General features: G+C 41.3%; 1 protein-coding gene across 1 annotated transcript; it reads left to right on the top strand.

The window, feature by feature from the left end:
- Positions 1-6,221: 6,221 nt before the first annotated feature.
- On the top strand, positions 6,222-25,258 carry SELENOT (selenoprotein T). Its single transcript, XM_032806212.2, has 6 exons — positions 6,222-6,449; positions 13,203-13,313; positions 14,535-14,661; positions 17,376-17,463; positions 20,428-20,580; positions 24,540-25,258. Exons 1-5 carry the CDS (start codon positions 6,319-6,321, stop codon positions 20,550-20,552), a joined length of 582 nt encoding a protein of 193 aa, XP_032662103.1. The 5' UTR covers positions 6,222-6,318; the 3' UTR covers positions 20,553-20,580; positions 24,540-25,258.
- Positions 25,259-26,154: the final 896 nt, after the last annotated feature.

The raw sequence follows: 26,154 nt of genomic DNA, 5'->3' as shown, positions 1-26,154 counted from the left end.
CCCAAGTCCTGATACAGAGAAGCAGCCAGGAAATTAGGGGAAGGTAAATAACGTGAACTTCTTCCTTAAAATTAATTGGGAAAAAGGTGAGAGATTTGGTAGCTGCTGGACCAAAGGATTGCTTGTCTTCTGCTTAGCCTGACTACTCTCCGGTGAGTATGAAGATTGTGTTGAGTGTGACAAAGTGGGAATTTTCTGTCATGTATAATGCTGTGTGCGCTTTGATTTCCCTCTGTAATTTGCCAGTGGGAGCAAAAGGGTTAATACTGCCTCTGGAACAGTATAGGAGACATGGGTGTGTGTGTCACCTGACTGGGGGAATGAATAGGGTCCTTAAGGGACTGGTGGGAAACTGACCCAAATCTACAAGGGGTCCAGAGAAACAATGCAAGCTCCACCAACTCATCACTCAACACTCCGGAATCTCTGGCAAGAGGGGTTGTGAACTCTGGATGGCACTGTCTGGAGAACAAAGGACTGAGACATGACCAGTCAGGATAACATGTGGGCTCCTGGAGGAAGTTGTCTGTTGTCTCCTGGGACTGACTAAAGAGATCAGAGAGAGATGGAGTCTAATATGGAGTTCACTGCAGCTTGGTTGGTGAATTGTGCTGGCTTGATCAGAATGGATTATGCTTTAACCTTTATTTTTCTATGCTAATTTAAGCAATTAGCTGCTTTCCAGTTGACTAAAACCTACTCTGTTTTGAAAGGCATTATAGTGTCATCATAAATAGTTGCTGGGATGCATTAGTCCCTGAAGAGCATTTAAGTCTCTAACCAGCAGTCTGTCTCAACTGGATTCACTAAACAAAGCAAACAGTGTGAAATAAGACTGGTGGAGTGCAGAAGCTCAGTCTAGGAGGCTGCGAGGCTGTGTGGCCTACAGGAGCGGCACCAGGGTTTTTGGCGCCCTAGGCGGGGGTCCTTCCTCGCTCCTGGTCTTCGGGGCACTTCGGCGGCGGGTCCCGGAGCGAGTGAAGGACCCGCCGCAGAATTGCCGCCGAAGACCTAGAGCACGGAAGGACCCCCCACTGCTGAATTGCCACCCCCCCTAATCCTGGTGCCCTAGGCGACCGCCTAGGTCACCTAAATGGAAGCGCCGGCCCTGGTGCCCTATCCTGATGGATGAGTGAGACTCCTTGGGGGTCTGCTACACTGCAGAGGTTCCTCTAAGAAACTGTTCTCCAAGACAACTAAATATTGATAAATTTTACAGTGCTTGCATACAAATACAAGAAGTCTAAACATTAAGATGGGTGAACCTGAGTGCCTAGTATTAAATGAGGATAGTGATGTAATAGGCATCACAGAAACTTGGTGGAACAATGATGATCAATGGCACACAGTAAAACCAGGGAACAAAATATATAGGAATGACAGAGCAAGTCATGATGGGGTAGGGTGTGGAATGGCACTATATGTGACAGAGACGATAGAGTCAAATACAGTAAAAAGCTAAATTAATTAAACAGTACCATAGAATCTCTATGGATAGAAATTCCATGCTTGAATATAACTGTATGGCAGTGGGAATACACTACTGATCATCTGACCAGGATGATGAGTGTGATGGTGACTGTGGAATGCCTAGGGAGATTAGAGAGGCAACAAAAATAGAAAACTCAATGGGGGATTTCAGCTATCCCCATATTGGGTGGGAACATGTCCCATTAGGATGGGATGCAGAGATTAAATTTGTAGACTCCATTAATGACCGCTTCTTGGAACAGCTAGTCTTGGAACCCACAAGGGGAGAGACAGTTCTTGATTTAGTCCTAAGTAGCGCACAGGATCTGGTCCAAGAGGTGAATATTGCTGAACTGCTTGGTATTAGCAACCGTAATATAATTAAATTTAACATCCTTACAGGAGGGAAAATACCAAAGAAATCCACCACAGTAGTATTTAATATCAAAAAAGTGAGGAGGCTAGCTAAATGGAAATTAAAAGGAATAGTCACAACAGTGAAATGCCTGCAAGCTGCATAGAAACTTTAAAAAACCACCATAACAGAGGCTCAAACTTGTGCTTTTATATATATATATATAATTTAATATCTTCCAAATAAAAGAATCAGTAAGAGGACCAAATTAAAGTCCCACACACCATCATGGCTAAACAACAGAGCAAAAGAGGTGGTTAGAGACAAAGAGACATCTTTTCAAATGGAAAGTCAAATCCTACTAAGGAAAATAGAAAGGAGCATAAAGGCTGGCAAGTCAAGTGGAAAAGTATAACTAGGCAGTCCAGAAAAGAATTTGAAGAACAATGGACAAGAAACATAAAAACTAACAGCAATTAACTAACAAACATCAGAAGCAGGAAGCCTGCCAAGCAATATGTGGGGCCACTGGACACTTGAGCTGTTAAAGACTGTTGCGGAGAAGCTAAATTAATTCTTGCATCAGTCTTCACTGCAGAGGATGTGAAGGAGACTCCCACACCTGAGCCATTTTTTTTTTTTTAGGTTATAAATCTGAGGAATTGTCCAAGATTGAGGCATCAACAGAGGAGGTTTTAAACAAATTGATAAACTAAACAATAATAAGTCACCAGGACCAGATGATATTCACCCAAGTGTTCTGAAGGAACTCAGATATGAAATTTCAGAACTTCTAACTGTGGTATGTAACCTATTGCTTAAATGAGCCTCTGAACAAAATGACTGGAGGATAGCTAATGTAAGGCCAATTTTTTAAAAAGGCTCCAGAGGCAATCCTGGCAATTACAGGCCAGTAAACGTAACTTCAGTATCAGGCAAAGTGGTTGAAACTATAGCATAGAACAAAATTATCAGACATATAGATGAATACGATATGTTGGGGAAGAATCAACATGGTTTTTGGAAAGGGAAATCATGCATCATCAATCTATTAGAATTGTTTGAGGGAGTCAATAAACATATTGACAATGGTGATCTAATGCTCATATAGCGTACTTAGACTTTCAGAAAGCCTTTGACAAGGTTCTTTGAAGGTCCTCTCATGGATCAGTAACTGGTTAAAAGATAGGAAACAAACGGTAGGAATAAACAGTCAGTTTTCACAGTGGAGAAAGCTAAATAGCAGGGTTCCCAAGGATCATTACTGGGATCATTACTGGGAATGTATTCAGAATGTATCCAAAGATCTAGAAAAGGGCTAAACATTGAGATGACAAAGTTTTCAGATGATACAAAATTACTCAAGATAGTTAAGTCCAAAGCTCACTGCAAAGAGTTACAAAGAGATCTCACAAAACTGCATGACTAGGCAACAAAATGGCAGCTGAAATTCAATATCAATAAATGTAAAGTACTGCATATTGGAAAACAATCCCAGCTATATACACAAAATGATGGGATCTATATTAGCTGTTTCCACTCAAGAAAGAGATCTTGGAGTTATTATGGATAGTTCTCTGAAAATATCTGTTCAATGTGCAGCAACAGTAAAAAAAACAAAACTAGCAGAATGTTAGGAACCGTTTGGAAAGGAATAGATAATAAAACAGAAAATATCATCATGCCTGTATATAATACATAGTACACCTATACCTTGAATACTGCATCCCGGCTCCATCTCAAAAAAAGATATAATTGGAAATAGTACAGAGAAGGGCAACAAAAAAGATTAGGTATATGGAACAGCTTCCACATGAAGAGCTATTAAAAAGACTGGGACTGTTCAGTTCAGAAAAATGATGACTGAGAGCTAGTCTACACTTAAAACACTGCAGTGGCATAACTGCAATGCTGCAGCATTTCAATGAAGATACTACCTATGCTGAGTGGGGGTTTCTCCCCTCGATATAGGTAATCCACCTCCCCAAGAGGCGGTAGTTAGGTCAATGAAAGAATTCTTCCATCAACCAGAGGTTAGGTCAGTTTAACTGGATTTTTCACACCCCTGAGCAATGTAGTTATACCAACCTCATTTCCTACTGTAGACCAGGCCTAAGGAGAGATATGATAGAAGTCTATGAAATCATTACTGGTGTGAACACAGAGAATAAAGGAGTGTTATTTACCTGTTCACATAGCACAAAAACCAGGGGTCATTCAATGAAATTATGAGGCAGGAGGTTTAAACAAACATAAGGAAGTATGCACCCATGCACAGTCAACCTGTGGAACTCATTACTAGGGGATGTTGTGGAGGCAAAAAGTGTAACTGGGTTCAAAAAAGAATTAGATCTATCCTCCATAAACCTATCAATGGCTTAGCCAAGATAGTCCAATCCCATGCTCTGGGTGTTCGCAGAGCTTTAATTGCCAAAAGCTGGGACTGGATGACAAGGGATGTATCATTTGATAAACTGCCTCTTCTGTTCATTCCCTCTGAAGCATCTGGCACTGGCCACTGTCTGAAGACAGGATGCTGGGCTAGACGAACCATTGGTCTGACCCAGTATGACTATTCTTATGTTCTGTATAAAAGCTGGGGTGAAGCACAGATCCTGTAGATCTGTGAGAGTGAGGGTACATTAACATCTAAGATCCCTCAGCATTTTATGCCCCTTAGGCACAGAAATTCCATTAATCAGGTCTGCCACTGAAAGGAGTGGAATTTGCTGAAGCATTTTCCTGTGCAAACAGATTCAGGCAGCATCTAATACTGTGCTGCTTCCTAGGCTTGAGAAGCAGGACTAGTGCTTGCCCTACTATCGTATAGTTTAAGCCTTAAGGTACTGTCTGCATTAGAAAGGGTTTGCAGTTTTAGCTATACTGATATTCTCTAGTGTAATTTTCCATCACAAAGACACCCACAGGTGAACTAAGGTCACATAGGAGCCCAATGCAATCTTATCCCCTGACACCACTTCTAGATAGAAAATTGGAGATTATCACAGTGCCAATCCAAGCTCAGATTTTGATGCCTACAAAAAAACGTGAGGGTGGGTAGACAGCTGGTGTGCTGTGACCATTGCTTTTCATGCTGAGCACTGCAGTGTAGACTCTTTGCTCCCTGCCTGGCCGCTGCAGTCGCCTGTTGTCTCTTGGTTTAGATCATTGGCTCTTCAGCTTTGTTGCCTAGCACTATCTTTTTGTTGGGTGTGTGGCTGGTTCGTGGCACACTGGGGCCATCTGCCACTACCCCAATCCACATCAATAATAACCAATCCCATCCTGAAGCACCAGGGTGCAGTGCTCAGCCCTGCTGTGACTATCTCCTGGGCAGGCCTACCCTAGGGCTGCTGGCAAGCAGCGGAAGGTGCTGCTGGTTCACTGTTAGGACCTTACCAAATTTGCAGTCCATTTTAATCAATTTCATGGTCACAGGATTTTAAAAACAGTAGATTTCATGATTTCAGCTATTTAAATCTGAAATTTCATGGTATTGTAATTGTAGGGGTCCTGGCCTGACCCAAAAAGGGTCAGGCGAGGTCACAAGATTATTGTGGGGGGGGAGGGGAGATTACAGTAGTGCTACCCTTACTTCTGTGCTGCTGCTGGCGGCAGCGCTGCTTTCAGAGATGGGCAGCAGGAGTGTGACCACTGTTGGCCAGGACCCCTGCTCTGAAGGTAGAGATGCAGCCAGCAGCAGCGCAGAAGTAAGGACGGCATGGTAGGGTATTGCCCACCCTTTCTTCTATGCTGCTGCCTGCACAGCGGGACTTTGGGTCAGCAGCCGCCACTCTCTGGCCACCCAGCTCTGAAGTCAGCAGCGCAGAAGTAAAGATGGCATGGTACGGTATTGCCACCGTTACTTCTGCGCTGCTGTGGGCAGGGCACTGCCGTCAGAGCTGGGCGCCTGGCTAACAGCTGCTGCTCTCCAGCTGCCCAGCTCTGAAGGCCCTGAAGTAAGGGTGGCAATACCATGCCCCCCCAACCTTTTGCCCTCCCTGCAACTCCCTTTTAGGTCAGGACCCCCAGTTTGAGAAATGCTGTTTTCCCCTGTGAAATCTGTATAGTGTAAGGTAAAAGCACACAAAAGACCAGATTTCATGGGGACTCTCAGACGGGACGGGGAGGGGCAGACACCAGATTTCATGCTCCATCAGGCATTTTTTCATGGCTGTGATAGGGCCATTGCTTATGTACCAGGCATGCTAGCTCCACCCCACTAGTCCCAATCCAGCACGGGCTCAGCCAGCCCTGCCGCGGCTTTGTGCGCAGAACACCCCCTTCGCGCGCGCCCCCGCGCGGACAGGGTCTCGCGCCCCCAGGCGCGTGTGTAAGAGAAAGAGGGGACCCTCCGCTGACTGTCACCTCACGTGACCCGCACTGCGCGTGCGCGCTGCGTTTCCTGATCCCGTGACCTTGCTGTGGGGGTTAGCTCGCCCCACGCCGGCGCGTGCTCAGCCTCCATTTGCCGGTCGGGTTGCTGAGGGACGATGCGGATGCTGGCGCTGCTGTTCCTCCTGGCGGCGGGGCTGGGCCGGGCCGCGACGGAGCAGGGGGCCCTGCCGGCTAAGAAGCTGCGCATGGCCTACACCACTGGGCCGCTGCTCAAGTTCCAGATCTGGTAAGTGCGCGCTCGCTTGGGCTGCGGCCGGCAGCGTCCCCCGCCCCGGCCCGGCTCCGGCTGGGCCGCTCCCGGGGTCGGAGCCCCGTGTCCACGCCGCTGGCGCCTGCTGCCGGGAATGCCGGGCCCTGCCCAGGGCAGCGGGCGGCCTTGGCGGAGCCGAGCTCCTGCGCGGGGCCCAGCGGTACGTGCCAGGGCGGTGACCTCCAGCCGATTCTTCCCTAGCTCCTCCGCTCTCTGCCCGGCCGAGGGGCCCTGTGCCAAGCCCGGAACCTGCCGGCAGCGCTGGGGTGAGCGCGGGCGGCGACTGGGCCGCCTCCTTCCTCCCCGAGTGTTTCCCGGTTCCCGCGGGGCCGCGGACCCGGTGGTTTGGCGCCAGTCCCGAAGCCTGCTGGCCGGAGAAGCCCTGCTCGCTGCGGCTCTAGGGGGCTGCAGCTTGCACGGGCAGGTAGCTGTCAGTGAGGGTTTTCCAAGCTTTTCCCGTGGCCAGCCTGCTGCTGGGAAGGTTTGCCAGGTGGGGGCTAGTCAAACTGCACGGACTCAATTGCCCTTGTGTTTGGAGTGAGGGGGGCTTATGAGCTGTGTGCTGAGGAGTTCTACAGAGTACAGAAAATTGCTGAATTGTGTAATATTTTAACTTGCATTTGCCTGTAGCGTTTAACGTTTCCTTCCTGTTCTCTTTGTAGTTCATCTTTACAGCTGTGAGACAAATAACTGGGTTTAGATAAGAACATAAATGAAGTTGAGGTCCTCTACCTATGCAGTATAGTTTGTGTTGGGACCCAGAACGACTTACATTTCTTTAATCAGGGTTTAAATCATGGATTTGAGTAAGTGATACCAAGAAGAAATCGGAAGACTACAGAGAAGCAATTTATACTCTTGGTCTAAAACCTTAGCAGTACCTCTTTTGAACATTAAATGTTTAATGATGAATTCTTCTGATAGCTGAATCAGTGTTGAATAAATTTTTATCCTTACCTTTATGATCTCTGCTTCTTTAAAAGATATGAGTTCTTCCTTGTTACATGAGTCTCTGGTATATTTTAATGTGGGGTTTTGGGGGTTAATCTTCAACAGTAGTCTCTTAACCCCTTTCACAGCAAGTGTTAATTTAAAAAAAATGTTTCTGCTTTTCAGGACTATTTTTAAGATGCTCTTGTGTACTGAAGTTACATCAGCATAGCAACCCATCACAACTGGGACTCAGACTGAACAGTAAATAATTAAACAACCGAAAAAAACCCTTCCCTGCTGCCTTACTGTTTTAAAATAACATTGAGGCACTTTCAGTTTTTTAATGCTAATGTTGGAACTTTATAAGTTACTTACTCTAGTCATTGATGGAAATTGAACAATAGTTTGAAAGTTACCTATGCACTTGAATTTATGTAATAGCTAACTTTTGGTTTAATAGAAGACAAGTCTCTAGAAAGGGTTCATAGAGCACTGTAAGATTAAAACGCACGTATTAACCACCTCAAGGGCAGAATTCGGCCCAACTTCCTTGTCATCTGTAGGGCATAACTGGATTTTGCAGGATCTGAGCTTTCATTTTAAAAAAGTAAGTTACTAACTCTCGTGATTGTGGAGAAAACCTTTCAAATATGAACAGAGTTTAGACAGCTGGGGTTTTGCTGTGAGTCTGCAGACAATGACTCTGATGTGTGCACTTATCTGGCTCAATTATTCGTATTGGGATGTAGGCTCAAAAGATTAATGATGACCCTTCATTTTAGTAACTGTCTAATTGCTGATCATTTTATCTGACAGGGAGGTGGGAATTGTGAGTTGATGCAGGAGAGAAAATGCTCAGTGAAGAAAGGAGGGGGTATATAAAAATAGGGAATGGGGAGAAATGTGAGGATCGGGAAGGTAGAGAAAGGGCAGAACAGTGGTGGTCCTGAAGGTGAGCATATTTTCCTTCTGAGTGATGTGGAAGGTTTACCAAATAGCTAAAAGTTGAATTATTACATAAAGGACATATTCTACTTTGGGACTTGTTATTGGGAGCTCTGCTGTGAATTGATGGTAGTATATACCATATATTAATACTAATGCCCATAGACAATAATTTTAAGAAGGAATTTAACCACTTCCAAAAAATAAGATTTCCCCCTTTGAAACTAACTTATCCTATGGCTTTTTTGTACATAGTGGGGACATGGCTGCTCATCAAATATAACATTTAATTGATGACAAGTTTCTCGCCAATCTTTTTTTTAAAAAGTCACTTTGTTAACAGAATATTTAGACTTAATTTTAACATGAAATTGTGATATCTAAGTATTTGTAGAGGTAGTAGCTGCTGAAAGGGAAAACATGTCTTGACAGGATGTAAGTAAAGGAATAGTTTTGAAATACTTGGTTTTAAAACACGTGAAATATCTAAGTTTGTGTGTAGTGAACAACTTTGCGAAAGATGCATTTTTATCAGCGTACAAAATAGTTTCCCACAAATCAGCAAAGAGTTAGTAACAGAAATAATACTTCAAGTATCATTTAAATAACAGGTACGTATATTAAATACAGCATTCCAGACTTGTTCTCCATAGTGCTTCAAACCCAAACAAAAGCTATACTAGGGAACAGAAATAGCTATCTTACATCGCCACCAAAACTACGCAGGAAAAAGTGTACCTTACCTTCGTGTAGTATTAATCACTCCTGATAGGAGAAGATGCATGTAGCTAAGTGTCATAAGTTTTATCAGAACTAGTTATTTTGTCGGATGTCTCTGGTATAATTTTCCTCAAGTACTGCCAATCTTTTTGAACAGCGTTTAGAGCAGTAGACATCTGCTGCTATTAGCATGCTAGCATTCCGTACTGTGCAGTGGTCCCAAAACTTTTCCTTTTGTGCTGTTCTTCCCTCCTCTCCCCCCCAATAGAATGTGTCCATGCTCCCCTGGGCTGGAACCAGAGTGGCAGCTGGGCTGGGGGATGGGAGTGGGGGCTGAGAGCAGAGCCAAGGCTGCAGCTGGGCACAGAGTGGGGCTGGGTGGTGGTGCCTTCCTGCCCCCTCATGGGGGCTGGCCTAGACCCCAACAGTCCTGTGTGCCCCACAGTTTGGGGACTACTGCCTGACTGAGACAGCATGCAATGCCATTTCAGCAGGAGGAAAATATTTCATGTTGGAGCAGGAATGTGCACCCCAAGTCCTTAAAAATGAATGGAGTCCTTTCATATTGGTATTAGTGATTCTATATAACACAAGTAACAAACTTTAATCAAATTAATATAGCTCTTCATTTTCTTACTTACTATTTTTCATATATTTTCATATGTTAATGAGATGTGCAATCAGATTTTACCTGAAAGAGTTTTTATGTTGTAACATAGATGCGTGCATCTTCATAGTTTACTAAACTAAAGTAGCATGTTTGGCCCTGTGTTCATTATCTAAATTCTTAATAATAATAATTTTTAGTGAACAGTTGTATTAACATCAGTCTATTCACTTTTAGACTGATATAACTAAAATTACCTATCTTTGACAGTCTATGAAACATTGTGCTTAGTTAAAACTACTGGAAATGCAACAGTTTAACAGTTTTATAGGAAAGTTCTTTAGTTCATAGTAAAATTGTGTGCATGCAAATGCAATTTTCCTTACATGACAAATTTTCTTGGTTTGTCAAACAAATAATTTGTCTTTTAAAACTATTTTAAATAGTTATTTAGTTTTATGAAGCAAATGCCATTAGACCTAGCTTTTATGTCTCAAGGCCAAATAGTTGTTCAAACTATTTAAAACTATAGTTATTTCAATATGTTTTGGATGCTCCTACTAGCAATGATTGGAGTATTCCATACAAGTAAAAATAGAGGCTTGTTTTCTACTTGAGTCCTGTGACTTTTACAGTGGCTCCAGCTATTTTGTGACACTTCAGAATGTCTGTGACAACTACTGTGGAAGCTTCCCCAACTCCCAGGTTGGTGCTAGATTTAGAAAAGATTCTCTTTAATATATTTCATAGTGTTGTAACATTTATTTATTTCAAAGGACATAAAATGCAAAGACTTAGGGTAAACATGCAGTACTGCATATTTTTTTAAATGGAACTTCTGACTTCTTATGGTTTGAGTCTGTGCTCCAACAAGAGGCTTTCTTGGCACCTGCGGGGTGTCAGATGTGTGCTCTGGAGTGTTTCAGTGAACAAAAACAAACTAAAAGACTCTAAAGTGTGTTAGGTGTGGGGTGTCTTCATTTGTGATAAATAATTCCTTTACTGTTTGGTGAGAGGGCATTCATTGCATGTTACTGAAGTTGATATAATTTTTGTATTTTGTCAGCAGTTCACTGCTAAAAACATGTTTTTTCAGAGCTCCCTCCCCACTGTCTGTTAGCTTCATTTTCACTGCTGTGTCTGAGCATAGCTCATTTCATTTGTAGAAGGTACAACTGTTTATAACAGGCTGGACTGTCCAAGACAATAACAAAACCATGTCCTTTCTGTTGAATTCTTAGCTTCTGCTCTACATCTTAAAGAGGCAAGAGAAGGCTAAAGTCAGGCAATTCAACATACAGTAACTCCTCGCATTATAGTTATGTTCCTGAAAAATGTGACTTTAAATGATGACTTTAAATGATGTTAAGTGAATCCAATTTCCCCATAAGAATGAATGTAAATGAGGGTGGGGGGTATGTTCCAGGGAATTTTTTTTCGCCAGACAAAAAACTATTTATTATATAGACATACACACAGTATACATTTTAAACAAACAATTTAATACTGTACACAGCAATGATGATTGTGAAGCTTGGTTGAGGTGGTGAAGTCAGAGGGTGGAAGAGGGAGGGATATTTCCCAGGGAATGCCTTACTGCTAAATGATGAACTAGCATTTGGCTGAGCCCTCAAGGGTTAGCACATTATTGTTAATGTAGCCTCATACTCTACAAGGCAGCACAAATGGAGGGAGGGGAGACAGTATGGTAGACAGACACACACTGTGTGTGTGTATGAGAGAGAGTGGGGTCAGCACATTGCATATCTATCTAAGTACATTGCCTTTAAAAAGATCAGGAAGTTGAGACAGCAGCCGTGGCCAGCAAGCTCTCTCCATCCTGAGGCCTGTCATGTCCCCAGCCTGCCCTATGTGGAGAAGGGATCGGTGGGGGAAGGAGCGGGGGGAGGAGGGACACCCTGACATTAGCCCTCCTCTTCCCCTCGCCCCATCCTGCACAGCAAGCAGGATACTCCTGGGAGCAGCACATGGCAGTGTTGGGAGAGACAGCTGAATTGCCAGCAATTGATAGACTGCTGGGTGGCTGCTGCACAGGGAACTTAGGGGAGTGGGTAGCTCATAGGGAGGCTGCCAGTCCACCCTGGTTCTAAGCTGTCACCAGCCAGCTGCAACGGGCTGCTCTTCCTGCAAGCAGTGGACAAAGCAGGCGGCAGCCAAACAACATTATAAGGGAACATTGTGCAACTTTAGACAAGCATGTTCCCTAATTGATCAGCAAGGTAACAACGAAACAATGTTAACCAGGACAACTTTAAATGAAGAGTTACTGTATAAGTTAGTGGCAAAGTACTGCTGATTTATTGTGTTATTTTGTCTCAGAGTGCTGGAGACATTACATTGGGTCATGCTTTTACAAATTCTGACCTCTTGTTGTCATTGGAAGCATTCTCTTCATTATACCATGACCCCTTCAGCCAGTTTCCAAATTGCTTTCCATTGTGGCACTTTTGAGTGTATATCTCACAGAATTAAAGGTATTTAACAGTTTTCTTATGTAGGAAGCTGTCATCTGTTGGAAGCTGTGAGGAAATCAGATTGCAGTGATGCTGTTGTAAAAATGTAGAATTGTTAATTGATCCTGAAATCTCTTAATATTAAACTCATGTTGGCCTTTCCTGAGTATTATAGCACAGTAAGTTGAAAATAGGTATGGCATGTGAAATCAGTGTCTGAACTTCCAAAATAATCAGTTTGGTTTAATCACAAACCACTTTTTTTCTTGGTACAATGGATATTAGTTTTCTAATTCAGAACATTCATAAATTATTTGGCAATGTATTGTCAATATCAGCTCTGCAGTGAATTTACCAACAGTGTTTGAGATTTAATGACAATGATTTAGTACACTTCTTACAGAAGGAAGAAAGTGCTCTCAAGAAAGTTTCTAAGTGCTATCAGTCTCTCTCTCACACACACACGCGCACAAACACCTCCCCCTTGCTTCTTTGTACCTCAGCAAAGGATATTCTCCTTGTTTTGCCGATAGTGTGAAGTTCTTGACTGTTAGAGATTGTAATATTAAATAGCTAGACAGCTTTTTACTGAAGGCTTCATTCAGATTTTTGGCTGAAATTTACAAGTAGAAAACAATCTTTATCTTCCTTAACCACTTTTAACATATTTCTGCTTAAATTGACTGATTAGAGCAGGATAAAGTATCAATTTAGGGTTTTGCCGTAGCCTCAGCTGAATGAATGTTGATTGTCTTGATTGGTATGACTGTCTGATGAAGGTGATCCAGTATAAGGCTCTTACGTGAATGTTTAAAAACATCAATTTCTGAGTTCACTTGTAAGATATAAATATCTTTTTTTGCTGGGGCACAGTCTACTAAGTGGTCAAATTGTTAAAGTACTATTTCACGCGAAATGATCACGAGAACTTCAAGTGTGTGTGTGTGTGTGTGTATAGATAAAAGCCCCACCATCTGTCAGTATAAACATTTGTCCAAAGGTACATAGTTAATAATATTGGGGTTTGTTTTTTGTTTTTTTTTCCTCTAGTGTTTCCTGAGGTTACAGACGGGTGTTTGAGGAGTACATGCGGGTTATTAGCCAGCGGTATCCAGACATCCGCATTGAAGGGGAAAACTACCTTCCGCAACCTATATATAGGTATGACTTGTCTGCTTATAAACTAGCAGAATTGACATGTAATGGCTGTATGTGCAATTTGTACATATCTCTCAAAGTAGAAGAGTTTAAAAAAGTGTGGGTTAATTTTTTAAGGTATTAAAACAGTCTTTTGTAAAGTCTTTCAGTTCCATATGAAGGTATTTCCCCTCTCATTTCTAAATCAGATTTAAAGAAAATAAACTGGGATATATTCTCCCTTGGCAGATGATCCTTGTGTGAATATTGGACAAAAACAAAAACAAAAATTACATTTATCTGTACCATAATACTTGACAGCAGATTAAATTAATTGTAGCCAAAATTCACCTTTGCTCCACAATCATGTCCCTGGACATTAGTTCACATCATCTATTTCTTTTGTCGCTCACCTGTTTGTTCATATTTACATAATGTTGCATAATATACATATCAGGCTACACTGGGAATGGAGAAGTAGATTTTAAAATTAGTTTTCCTGTGACTTCATCATAAACAGGAGAACTTCTTTTAAACGTATTTTAAAACCTGGTGATGAGCGGTGAGGAAATAAATGAAATGATTCTTATTTTTTATTCAGTTGTTTACAGGCTAGAAAACAAATGTTGGTGTAAAGGTACGTAGTGGTTACTGGACCACGTACATGTCCAACTGTCTTTTGCAGAAATGTTACCAGTTGTAATGAGGCAAAATAAACATTGCAGAAGATTTTTAAAATCTTTAGCGACTTTACAGACAGGATTTTAAAGATACATGATTCTCTGGATGTGGGTTTAACCCACTCATGGTGAATTATAGGGTTTTATGTACTCATTGAGAGAACACAGTTCAAGTGGATGTATTTTGACATGGGTCATTGGAGACATTCTTCTGAAATATATCAGACCGAGTACATTTGCCAGTGTAAGATATTGGGCAAACTGTCAAATACAAATATCAGTTGTATTTATCCTTGTACTTTATTAAATATACTACATCTTTAAAATGGCACTCAGATGGTATGCTATGTCTGTTATGTTTTTGTTAAATGAAAAACGTTCTAATTTTGCTCTTCTGGGTGATCTGAAAAGCTATATATTTTACAAATGAGTGTGGCATTACTTTCTATAAAATTTCTGGTTATACACTATGGAAATAATTCTAATTGGGGTGGTTTTGGCTCTAAAGTGTCAAAGTATTAACTAAAAATTTCCTTAGTGACTGTTATGTCTTTGCTTTTGATAGACACATAGCATCCTTCCTGTCAGTCTTCAAACTAGTATTAATAGGCTTAATAATTGTTGGCAAGGATCCCTTCGCTTTCTTTGGCATGCAAGCTCCAAGTATCTGGCAGTGGGGCCAAGAAAATAAGGTACATCATTTCCTTTTCTTTAAAAGTAACTGTCTGGTGGTAGGGGCTGACTTTAGCGTGACTTGTGTGGAAATGCTTGTAAACTTCCAATATCTGTATTCAGCTTGTTTGTACACTGCACGTGTTTTTAAGATATAAATATCTTAAAATCTTTATTAGGGACTATCTAAATTTACTTGACAAATGGAAGGATAGTCTAATTGCTCTTAACAATTGTTAGGGCCCTACCAAATTCATGGCCATGAAAAACGCATCATGAACTGTGAAATCTGGTCTTCTGTGTGCTTTTACCCCTATACAGATTTCATGGGGGAGGCCATTGTTTCTGAAATTGGGGGCCCTGGCCCAAGAGGGGGGAGTCACAAGATTATTTTATGGTGGTCATGGAGTTGCCACCCTTACGTCTGCACTGCCTTCAGAGCTGGGTGGCTGGAGAGCAGTGGCTGCTGACCTGAGGGGCCAGCTCTGCAGGCAACAATGCAGAAGAAAGGGCGGCAATGCCATACCATGCCATCCTTCTGTGCTGCTGCTGATGTTGGCTCTGCCTTCAGAGCTGGGCACTCAGCCAGCAGCGACCGCTCTCTAGCTGCTCTGCTCTGAAGGTAGTGCCGCCACCAGCAGCAGGATAGAAGTAAGAGTAGCAGTACCACAATACCCCCCATCCCCCCCACAATAACCTTTTGACTTCTCCCTCCCCTCACACTCCTTTTTGGGTCAGGACCTCTTAGGGTGACTAGACAGCAAATGTGAAAAATCAGGACAGGGGGTGGGGGATAATAGCAACCTATATAAGAAAAAGACCCCAAAATCAGGACTGTCTCTATAAAATCGAGACATCTGGTCACCCTAGGACCCCTACAATTGCAACCCTGTTAAATTTCAGATTTAAGCAGTTGAAATCATTAAATTACAATTTTAAAAATCCTATGACTGTGTTGCCCAAAATGGACCATGAATTTGGTAGGGCCCTATCAATGGTGCTTGGTTTTGTTGTCATAGATCCAGATTTGATTGCTGGTCTTTTGCTTCCCAGACTGATCATATGGTAAAAGGAGCATGTAAAGGTAAAGATGTAGCATTGATTAGTTACAAAGGGAGTCTCTACCAGTCAGTAAGGAGGAGTAATTTTTACATTGTCACCGCGAGTAGAATCACAGTTTTTAAACGTATAGATTTTTTTTAAGGTGTTACTCCTGTTTTTTCCTTTAGCATTGACTCCTGGCTATTTGTTAGTTATTTCTTATTAACACTTTATTAATTTTTTTTTTTAAAGAAAAGCAAGACCTCTATTTGAACTTCAGAATATTCTTTCTTCTTTTGTAGAAGATGTCCTGAATGCTTTAAGGGAAACTTTCATTACTGATGAGATGCATATCGTAAAATGACACTGTTTTTTTTCATAATAGTTCTTTCTTAAACTGGCCATTCTTGGAAGTGATCGATTAATTCCAACTCTAAAGAGCCCCTCTAATTTAAAAATAATATTGAGGAACTTAATCTGTGTTGTACTTTAAGGGCAACACTTTAACGTGGCTTGTGTGGTCACAGCAGAGTGCAGAGAGAGAACTCTCCCAGTGCTCTGAAAAAAACACCTCCACAAGAGGTGTAGCTCCCAGTGCTGGGAGCGCTGTCTACCCTGGTGCTTTACAGCACTGAAACTTGCTGCGCTCAGGGGTGTGTTATTTCACACCGCAGAGCGAGAAAGGTGCAGTGCTGTAAATTGCCAGTGTAGACAAGCCCTAAGGCTGTTGTAATTTGACACATCTTTAAATATTGAGTTAGTTATGGTGCAGCAAACCTCAAACTTAACTATCTGTGAAGAAGGTATGAATTAGCAGTCATTGAAACATATGGAAATATTAGAGTACTTGACAAAACAAGTGGAACCAATCAATATAATGTGGATTCAGCTGTCCTGCACAATAGCCTAACCTTGGTAATGGCTTCACCAAGAAATTACTGAGTGTTTTATTGGTCTGAATATTTCTCATGTGCTAAGTCCATTGGTTCCTGGTTACCGTTGTGAACAGACTGGTGTTTAATACTTAATATGAAAAGTTAAAACTATAAATAAATATATTAGTTATGAAGTCTCCCAATGCTATGTTGCTGAAGATTGCATCATTTGATCCTTGGTGTATAATACCAAAAGAGAATTTAAAAGAATGGTGTGGAAGGAACAATAGTAGTAGGATTTGCCTCCCCCAAAAGAAAAAATAGAATCACTAACTTGCACCACTACTGTTTTATCTATCAAAGGTATCATATATTAACTCACAGAATATTTGTTTCTGGCCACCCAAGTTATTGTGCAGAGCACTTCTATAAATCCTTTCACTGGTTTTTCATGTAAACGCTATTAAAATTGTACATCTACCTTCTGGCTCTGCAGAATGTGAATAGTTTTCTTAAAGTGGGTAAATCTTAATTTATAGTGCATTTGAAAATGAAACCTTAAGGATCAAGTGGTTCGATATTACTTCAGTATTGAACTTCTAGAGTAGTAAGAAAATGTTTTACAAACTATTATTTAGATTAGGAAGCAAGGAAGATTAATAAACAACTATGTGACTCTAAACTTGTTTGAGAGAGTGCAAATGAACAATTGAGAAGGTTTTGATGACAGTTGAAAAGGTTTTAGATTGTAAAGATGTAGCATGGTTCTCAAGACCTCATTGTCTATGAAATTCACACTAATTCTTAATTGATTCTAGGTCTATGCTTGTATGATGGTTTTCTTCCTGAGCAATATGATTGAGAACCAGTGTATGTCAACAGGTGCATTTGAAATAACTTTGAATGGTGAGTTTTGAGTGTTTGAAGGAATTGCTTTGTTTACACTATATATTATGCTATATAATACAAGAATTCTCCAAGATTATTAGCCTCTCCTGTCCCTCCTAAATGAAGTGATGATGGAGGAAATCAGATAAAGCAGTTACCTGTGAAATTTGTGGATCTTAAATCTTTAACATGTTGAATAACTCCTGTCTGTTGGTTGTATAAGGTGGTTCTTATTTGCCTTCCATCTTGAAGCTCACCTGGGGGAAACTCATTATTACTTAAGTGAACTAAATGCTGCTTATAACTAAACATAAAGAAGAGAGATTCTAGATTACTAACAAGACATATGTGGACTTCAAACTGCATATTTAAAAACACAGTAATAAAATCTTAAGCTTTCCTTTAGTGATACGTCATTACTCTAAAATCCCCTTTGGGAGTGGTGAGTGCACTTTCTTACACAAGCACTGTGTGATGAGACATAGGTGATACTGGTTAGCCAGGGAAGAAATGGGGAGGGAATTGTCTGCCTTCTCTTCTGTGGGTTCATGTCTCTTCTCTTTGCAAATATGTCTTAGACCTGAGCTATTTCTGCTTATGGATTCTCAGCAACTACTACTGGATTAATAGTGCCCATTTTCATCTGCAGCAGTCCTGGAGCTTGCAATCTTTTCTTCCTGATTTGGACCTCCAAATAATTATCTGTTCCTTTCTATTGCATTAATCCAACCAGGAGGTGACATTCTACTGACAGCTGCCATTGCAGACCTTCCACAAGCTTAATGCTGTGCAGAATTCAGTGGTCTGCTTCTTTTGTGGGTCTGGCCACTATAACATGCATGTAACACCGAGGCTGTGTGGTTTTATACTGGCTTCATAACTGTATCAGAATGAAGTTCAGAGTTGTTGTTTGAGTGCACTGGAAACTTTCTACTTGAGACTGCTTGCATGTAATGTTGCATCATATTGACTAAAACTGACTGTGTACTAGAAAACATTATCTAAGTTGTTCCTATCTGTTTTTGAATTAGAACTGGTGGCAGAGCCTTCATGGGAAAGGCTTTTCACCTTTGTTCAGTCAGGCTTTTGATTTATTACTATTCGGTGCAGGAGTGATCATTAATGTTGTCATACCTAGCCGATAAATTGTATTTTTAACTATAAGGTGGCCAGGTGCTAATGTGATGAGTACCATAGAAATAGTTGAGTGAGTAAATGAATAAAAATCTGCCAACGCCAGAGCTGAAGGTTGTGTTTATCCTAAAATAGCTATTCCTGAAGGCATTCTGGGCCAAAAAATTTAAAATTCTCCACACAATATTTTAAAATTATGCAAGTTTTATTTTGTCAATAAATAAATGCAGAGGCTCCAGAATGGGAGCACAGGCTACTAGCTACACAAACATGGGAGATCACACTGCAGCCCTCCCACCCCCAAGACATAGACTCAGTGGTGAGGCTTCACCTGTCCCTGACATAGCACAAGGCCTGTCCCTGTCCCAGAAACAACCTCTGCGCCAGGTGCACCAGGTGTGGGGCAGGTAGGCTCAACCAGGCAGGATACAGGTGTTGAGGGGCTCAGTGTGGAGGGATTAAAGTGTAGGGTGCGAGGATTCTGTGTGGAATAATCTAGGTGCAGGCAGCTCAGTGGGGAATCTACATGGGGAGGGGGAGGATCTGGATGCACAGAGGCTGGTTAGAGGGGTTTCCAGATGCAGGGGCAATGGGACTCTGCAGGGGCTTCCAGATGAAGGTTGATGGGGCTCAGTGTAGTGGTCTGGATGTGGGGGTCTCAGTGGGGGGCTGGCTGCAGCTAGTTGGTGGTCAATGGCGTGGGGTGGCTCAGGATTGGAGTTTGACTGCAGGGATCTCAGTGGGGGTTGGTCTGGGGGTGGGGGTCTGGATGTAGGGGGGCTCCAGATGCAGGGGTTGAGAATCAGTGGGGTAGAGTTTGAGTATGGAAGTCTAGGGAGATTCTGAATGTACCAGGTGAGCTTTGGCAGGGGTGTCTGGTATGGGAGGTCCAAATGCACAGAGGTTGGGTGGATGGGGGAGCAGCTCCCTGTACAGTGACACCCCCCCCCCACAGCTGAGGAGTGATGGGGGGCAGGAAGCAGGGGAGGATTCTGAGCTTCCTGCAGCTGGGGGAGGCTTCTAGGGGTGGGCCTGACACAGCCCCAGCCACTCCTTGCAGGGGAAGAGGAAGTCCAGTCCTCTCCAGCCCAGCCAGGATTAGCAGCTGATCCTGGCTCAGGGTAGGAGCCACTAGCTGGGGTATCCCTAGCTCTGCGGTGATTTACCTCTCTGCTGGATGCTCTGGTACCTGGCCTGCTAGGGAGTGGTGCATGACTGCTCTTGTAGCTTCTCTATCAAAGTCATTTTTCTATGAGGAAGTAAAGAATCTACGGGAATGTGAATTCTGCACATGCGCAGTGGTGCAGAATTCCCCCAGGAGTAAATATCTGATGGCATTACTGACCACTAAAACTATTCAGGAAATGTGCTAAGCGTTACAGGATAAACAGTCTTCGGTCTTGTTCTTGGCAAGTACAAGCCTTTTCGTTCAACCTTAAACAGATTATAGGTGTACAGAAATGAGTTGAAAACTGATCAGACCAACAAGATTTAAGCCTTAACTATGGTTGAAAGACCCAAAAATCTAAACTGCACTCTTGTCCAGGGGAGGTAGGGAATCTATTAGTAGCTGAGGACAGCAAGGGTATGGATATTTTTAACTCTGAATCCTTATGGTACCTTTTTAAGCAAGGAGCCTAGTGCTTACCCTTAATCATTTGGGATGCAGGGTGCTTTACTTCATTTTAATACGTCCAAAGGCTTGCAGCAGTTCTTGTTCCAGATAACTTCCTGAATATAAGACCAAACTGTTGCTGAACTTCCTGGCTCTTAATTAGATGAGCTTCCTACTTCTAATTGATTGTGGGATTTTTTGTGTTTTTTTTTTTTCCCCCCTTTTTGTGGTAGATGTTCCAGTGTGGTCTAAGCTGGAGTCTGGTCACCTTCCTTCCATGCAGCAGCTGGTCCAAATTCTTGATAATGAAATGAAACTCAATGTGCACATGGAATCAATGCACCATCATCGATCATAGCCCCATCTAGCAGCACTGAAAACTTCTTGTAAGTGTGTGGGTGAGTGGGTAGTGATGGGTGTAGGAATTTTTTGTATTTTGTATGTGTGCTACAGTCACTAGCTACCTGATTAATTAGCAATGCAAACGATTGTATGGTAAATGAATGTTCAAGCCAAAGATCCTATTGAGCAGAATAGTCAGGCCACTGTTCAGTAGTTTCTGATCCAAAAACTATATTCAGGTGAGTTGTAATTTAGCATTTGAGTAGAGCTGTCAAGCGATTAAAAAAATTAATCACACTTAATCGTATGATTAAACAATAATATAATACCATTTATTTCAATATTTTTGGATGTTTTTCTGCATATATTGATTTCAATTATAACACATAATACAAAGTGTACAGTGCTCACTTTATATTTTTGGTTACATATATTTGTGCTGTAAAAAAAAAAAAAAAAATTTTTCAATTCACCTAATACAAGTACTGTAGTACAATTTCTTTATCAAGAAAGTTGAACTTACAAATGTAATTGTATTTTTGAATAGAGTTATTTTTTCATACAACCATGTAAAACTTGAGATCCTACAAGTCCACTCAGTCCTATTTCTTGTTCAGCCAATCGTTCAGACAAACAAGTTTGTTTACATTTGCAGGAGATAATGCTACCTGCTTCTTGTTCACAATGTCATCTGTAAGTGAGAACAGGTGTTCTCTTGGGATTGTTGTAGCCGGCGTTGCAAGATATTTACATGCCAGATGAGCTAAAGATTCATATGTCCCTTCATGCTTCAACCACAATTCCAGAGAACATGCATCCACGCTGATGACAGATTCTGCTCAATAACAATCCAAAGCAGTGCGGACTGATTCATATTCATCATCTGAGTCAGATGCCGCCAGCAGAAGGTTGATTTTCATTTTTGATGGTTTGGGTTCTGTAGTTTCTGCATTGGAGTGTTGCTCTTTTAAAACTTCTGAACTCATACTTCACACCTCATCCCTCTCAGATTTTGGATGGCACTTCAGATTCTTAAACCTTGGTACCTTCTTTGTGTTTTGTCAAATCTGCAGTGGAAGTGTTCTTAAAATGAACAACGTGCTGAGTCATCACCGAAGACTACTATAACATGACATATATGTCAGAATGTGGGTAAAATAGAGCCGGAAACATACAATTCTTCCCTAAGGAGTCCCGTCGCAATTTTAATTAACATGTTATTTTTTTAATGAGCATCATCAGCATGGAAGTATATCCTCTGAAATGGTGGCCAAAGCATGAAGGGGCATATGAATGTTTACCATATCTGGCACGTAAATACCTTGCAATGTCGGCTACAAAAGTGCCATGCGAATGCCTATTCTCACTTTCTGGTGATATTGTAAATAAGAAGCGAGCAGCAGTATCTGCCGTAAAAGTAAACAAACTTGTTTGTCTTAGTGATTGGCTGAACAAGAAGTAAGACTTAGTGGACTTGTAAGTTTTTTGGGTTTTTTTGCATTGTTTTTGTTAGTGCAGTTATGTAACAAAAAACCCTTACATTTGTAATTTGCACTTTCACGATAGACATTGCGCTACAGTACTTGAATGAAGTGAATTGAGAAATACTGTTTTTTATCGTTTTTACAGTGCAAATATCTAATCAAAAATAATATAAAGCGAGCACTGTACATTTTGTATTCTGTGTTGTAATCAATATATTTGAAAATGTAGAAAAACATCAAAAAATATTTAATACATTTTGGTTGGTATTCTATTGTTTAACACTGATTAATCGTGATTATTTTTTTTGAGTTAATCGGCGTGAGTTAACTGCGATTAATGGACAGCCCTACATTTTAGTGTAATATAACTTTTACATAACACTTCATGATAATGCAAGCTAAAGGTTTACCTTATTTCTTGTAACATGAACAGATTTTTGTGATTGATAGTTGATTCTACTATGTGCAGAAAATCTTATAAATGAAGGAAATCACATAGACTCAGGAAATGTTGCCCTTTAAATGGACAATGATTTTCACATCAATTACCAAAAGCTTTAGTGAGTACCTAGCACTTATTCTGTTTGATGGTTGACCCCGGCCAACTCCATCTCCTCTTGCCATTGCACTGAGTGAATCCTGCCAGCCAGCCTGTTGATCAAATCATGGTGGAGATCAGACTTCAAAGGGATTGACACCTATATTCTTTATATAAAGTCATTGACTTAAGTTCTGCAAAACCACTTATGCCTCATTTTTAACCCATACTTAACCTTTAGCAAGCAACACAATAACCATCAGCAGGATACAGAATCTTAAAAAAAATATATATATCTTCCAGATTGTTCCGAGATGCATCTTAATCCCCTTATAATGTTTTGCATATTGGATATGTTCTTCAGGATTCTGGAGAAGTTTTCTATTACTACTGGCAACATAGATTGTAAAATTTGTTTGTTCAATAGCCTAGAATTTTTTTCTTTGAGTTGATTTAACATAACAGGATTCTAAATCTGATAATACAGTAAAACCTCCCACGAACCCCCACTCATGGGGGTTAGCAAAAGTGTTCGCTAGTAAGAGGTGATCACTCTTCAAAGGTTTGCGCACCAACACAAATCTGGTGGTCCATGGCTTCTGCAAGTAGATCTCAGCAAGTGATCTCCCTTTAGAGGTGGTCCCCAAGGGCTTGTCTACACTACAAAATTAGCTTGACTTAAGTTAGGTTGGCCTACAGCTACTGCAGTAATTAAATCAGCTGTTAATGTCCACACTACCATCCTTCTGCCACTGGTGTATGTCCTCACCAGAAGTGCTTGCACTGACTGAAATGGGGCATTTTGAGGTACTGACAGCTGTGCCGGGCTCACAGCTGGACTCCCCTCACACCAGGATTGACAGCCCTAGCTGTGAGCCAGGCACTAGACTCAGTTTCACAGCAAGGAGCCTACCAGCCATGAAAATGACACTCTTGTTAGTTTAAGGTTGCTGCTTTTTCACATTTCCTCTCTGGTTCCAGACTGGGAGGAATGAGAGCTGGAGCCAGAGACCAAATGTGAAATAATAGCAGCCCTGAAAATGACAAGAATGAATTTTCAGGGCTGGTAGGCTTCATGCTGTGGAACTGGCTGCTGCCGGTTCTATCAGCCCTTGGGAAGGGGGAGGGTTCCCACTGTGAATGTGTGCTGGGCTGGGAGCTCGGGCTGTCAGCCCTGGGGTATGGCGAGCATGGGGCTGACAGTTGGGAGCCTTGCTTCTGAGCTCAGGCTCCTTCATCACCGCCCCCTAATCCTTCACTGGGAGGTGGCAGCAGAGCTCCCAGATGTCAGCCAACAGGTGATGTAAATAAGGCAGTATTTACACAGACATTGTATCACCTTAGCTACATTGACCTAAGCATTATGTTTCTCACAAAGATGGAGTTATTAGGTCAATATAGTAGATGAGTTGCATCAGCAGGAGCACCGTTGTAGTGTAGACACTTATAAGGTAGCTTACATCGACCTATGTGTCAATCTAACTCTTTCATGTAGGCCAGGCCGAAGGTAGGTTTTATTGTACTATACTGTTTCTGGCTATACACTTTTTTTTCTTTTAGTTCTTTAACTACCCTCTGAAGATGATTTTGCAGTAAGTTCCTCTGTTAGAAAGACTTTCCTGATTTTTTTTTTCAGCCTTAATTTTTCATTTCTTCAACTTAATCCCAGTACTCTTAGTTATAGCCCCTGTACTTTCCTATATAGTTCCTTTCCCTTTTTAGTGTTTACATTTATCATATATTTATGGACAACGTCCCCTCACACCATTTTGTCACTTAACTGAATTATACACATGTATTTCTAATATTAGTTGAGTAGGCTCTGGAGTCATAGGTTTTCTCCATAGTTCAGGATTGAAGATGTTCAGACTTGCAACTTGTTCAGATGTACAAGTGCATCATGGAAGCAACTTGCCATTGTTTTTATTGTTTTGACCTAATTGTCCATTGATACAATGTTTTTGTCTCAATGTATTTTCAGCCATTAAGTGACACTTTTCCAAAGGCAGCGTGACTGAAACCAATGAAGGCCTGTACTGAAGACAGCAAGCTGTTAGTGCAGACTGGATGCTTTCTTTTCAGTCGTGTTGTTCCTCCTGAAAAAACCTTAATGCAAGACATCTTTCAGTGCTGGCATGTTTCCAAATACTGCACAGTCATGGAGTGCAATAATACTGTATAGTTTTTTTAAGAGTTAAGTCAACCAGTTCATCGCTAAACAATGCAGGCATTACTGTCTGTAACTTTTGTTCTATATTCATGTGTCACACAATGGAAGATTGAGTTGATATTTTTTTTCTTGGAAAAAGTTTGTCTAATCTGTTGTAATTTTATATAAATTTGTTCTTTTTGTAGATTAAAATGGAATTATAGGAATGCTGATTTATTCCTAAACTGTTTTAAAGAGACAGTTTCCTATCAAATATTTCTGATTTTGGTTGTCAGGTTTGTATATTTTTCAAAATATATTGCAGAGTGAACAGTGCATTATAAATTATATGAACAAAGCTATATGCAGAGTAATTACCACTTTTGTGATTTCAGGAAAACCTAAGACCAACTGCTTCTCAAATCGTATTGGCCAGCTCAAGAGTTTTTTCCCTTGATCAGTCTGTAGAATTGAAAAGCTGGGCCTTCGTATGTCCTAAATATAAACTAAGCAAATTAATTTAAATAAAGAGTTTTCATTTGTTGTGTGAAGTATTGGTGTACTTCTATTACTTGTGAAAGTATGACTACGAAGAATAACTGGATTCTTCCAGTTAGAGCTGAAAACAAACCTAGAAGAAGTACACTTCACAGGAGCACTATTCGTCTTGTATTGACTTCTTGTTACTGTTCTATCTCAGTGAATTCTCAAAGATACAAAAGTGTTATTCAGATACATTTATCATAGCCTTGGGAAGTTTGTACTGCAATAGGTTTTTTGTTTTTTTTTAATTGAGTGCTGTGTTCTTGACATTTTGTACATATGAGGTATGGAGAGAATCCAGTGTTGTAGTTAGAAAAAGTTATTGGGCATATTGTAAGATATGGATTTCAGGAAACAGGTGCAGTTTAACAAAAAAGACATGCAATAGTTCTTCTGTCATATGGAAACGATCAGTGCAAAGGACTGTATGCCCAGTCAAGAGTTCTGTGAATGCTGACAAAGTGAATTCAGACTAGGTAAGGTTGTGGATGTTCTCAGTTAGATGTAAGTGGATGATAAGTCAATTCTAAAGTTCTTTGCTGAGGAGAAAGGTAGCATTATATCTATTGCAACCTGACCACTTTTGCCTGAAGCAAGTCCTGTGTTTTCTGTTTGCTTGTCTCAGGAGCCACTCCCTTCCTTAGCTGTCAGTCTCCATTACCACTGGATACAGCACCTGCACTAGCTGCAGAATCCTGACTGAGGATGGGGTAGTGGCATATGGCCATGAATTCCAGTGCATAAAGTCCAGAGCAAGCAGTACACAAGACCAAGAAAGCTCTTAACAGGTGTTGGCTAGCTACATGGGAGATTTCTTCGAATGGTCATAACATGTGTGGGGAGAAGGCTGGGAAGTGGGAGGAAGGTTACCTCAAATAGTTCCCTCCCCACATTCTGGAATGGA

The sequence above is a fragment of the Chelonoidis abingdonii genome, chromosome 8 (genome assembly GCF_003597395.2).
Source record: "Chelonoidis abingdonii isolate Lonesome George chromosome 8, CheloAbing_2.0, whole genome shotgun sequence".
NCBI classification, from domain to species: Eukaryota; Metazoa; Chordata; order Testudines; family Testudinidae; genus Chelonoidis; species Chelonoidis abingdonii.
The sequence above is the reverse complement of the archived record's forward strand: the minus strand, read 5'-3'. Positions and strand labels throughout refer to the sequence as shown.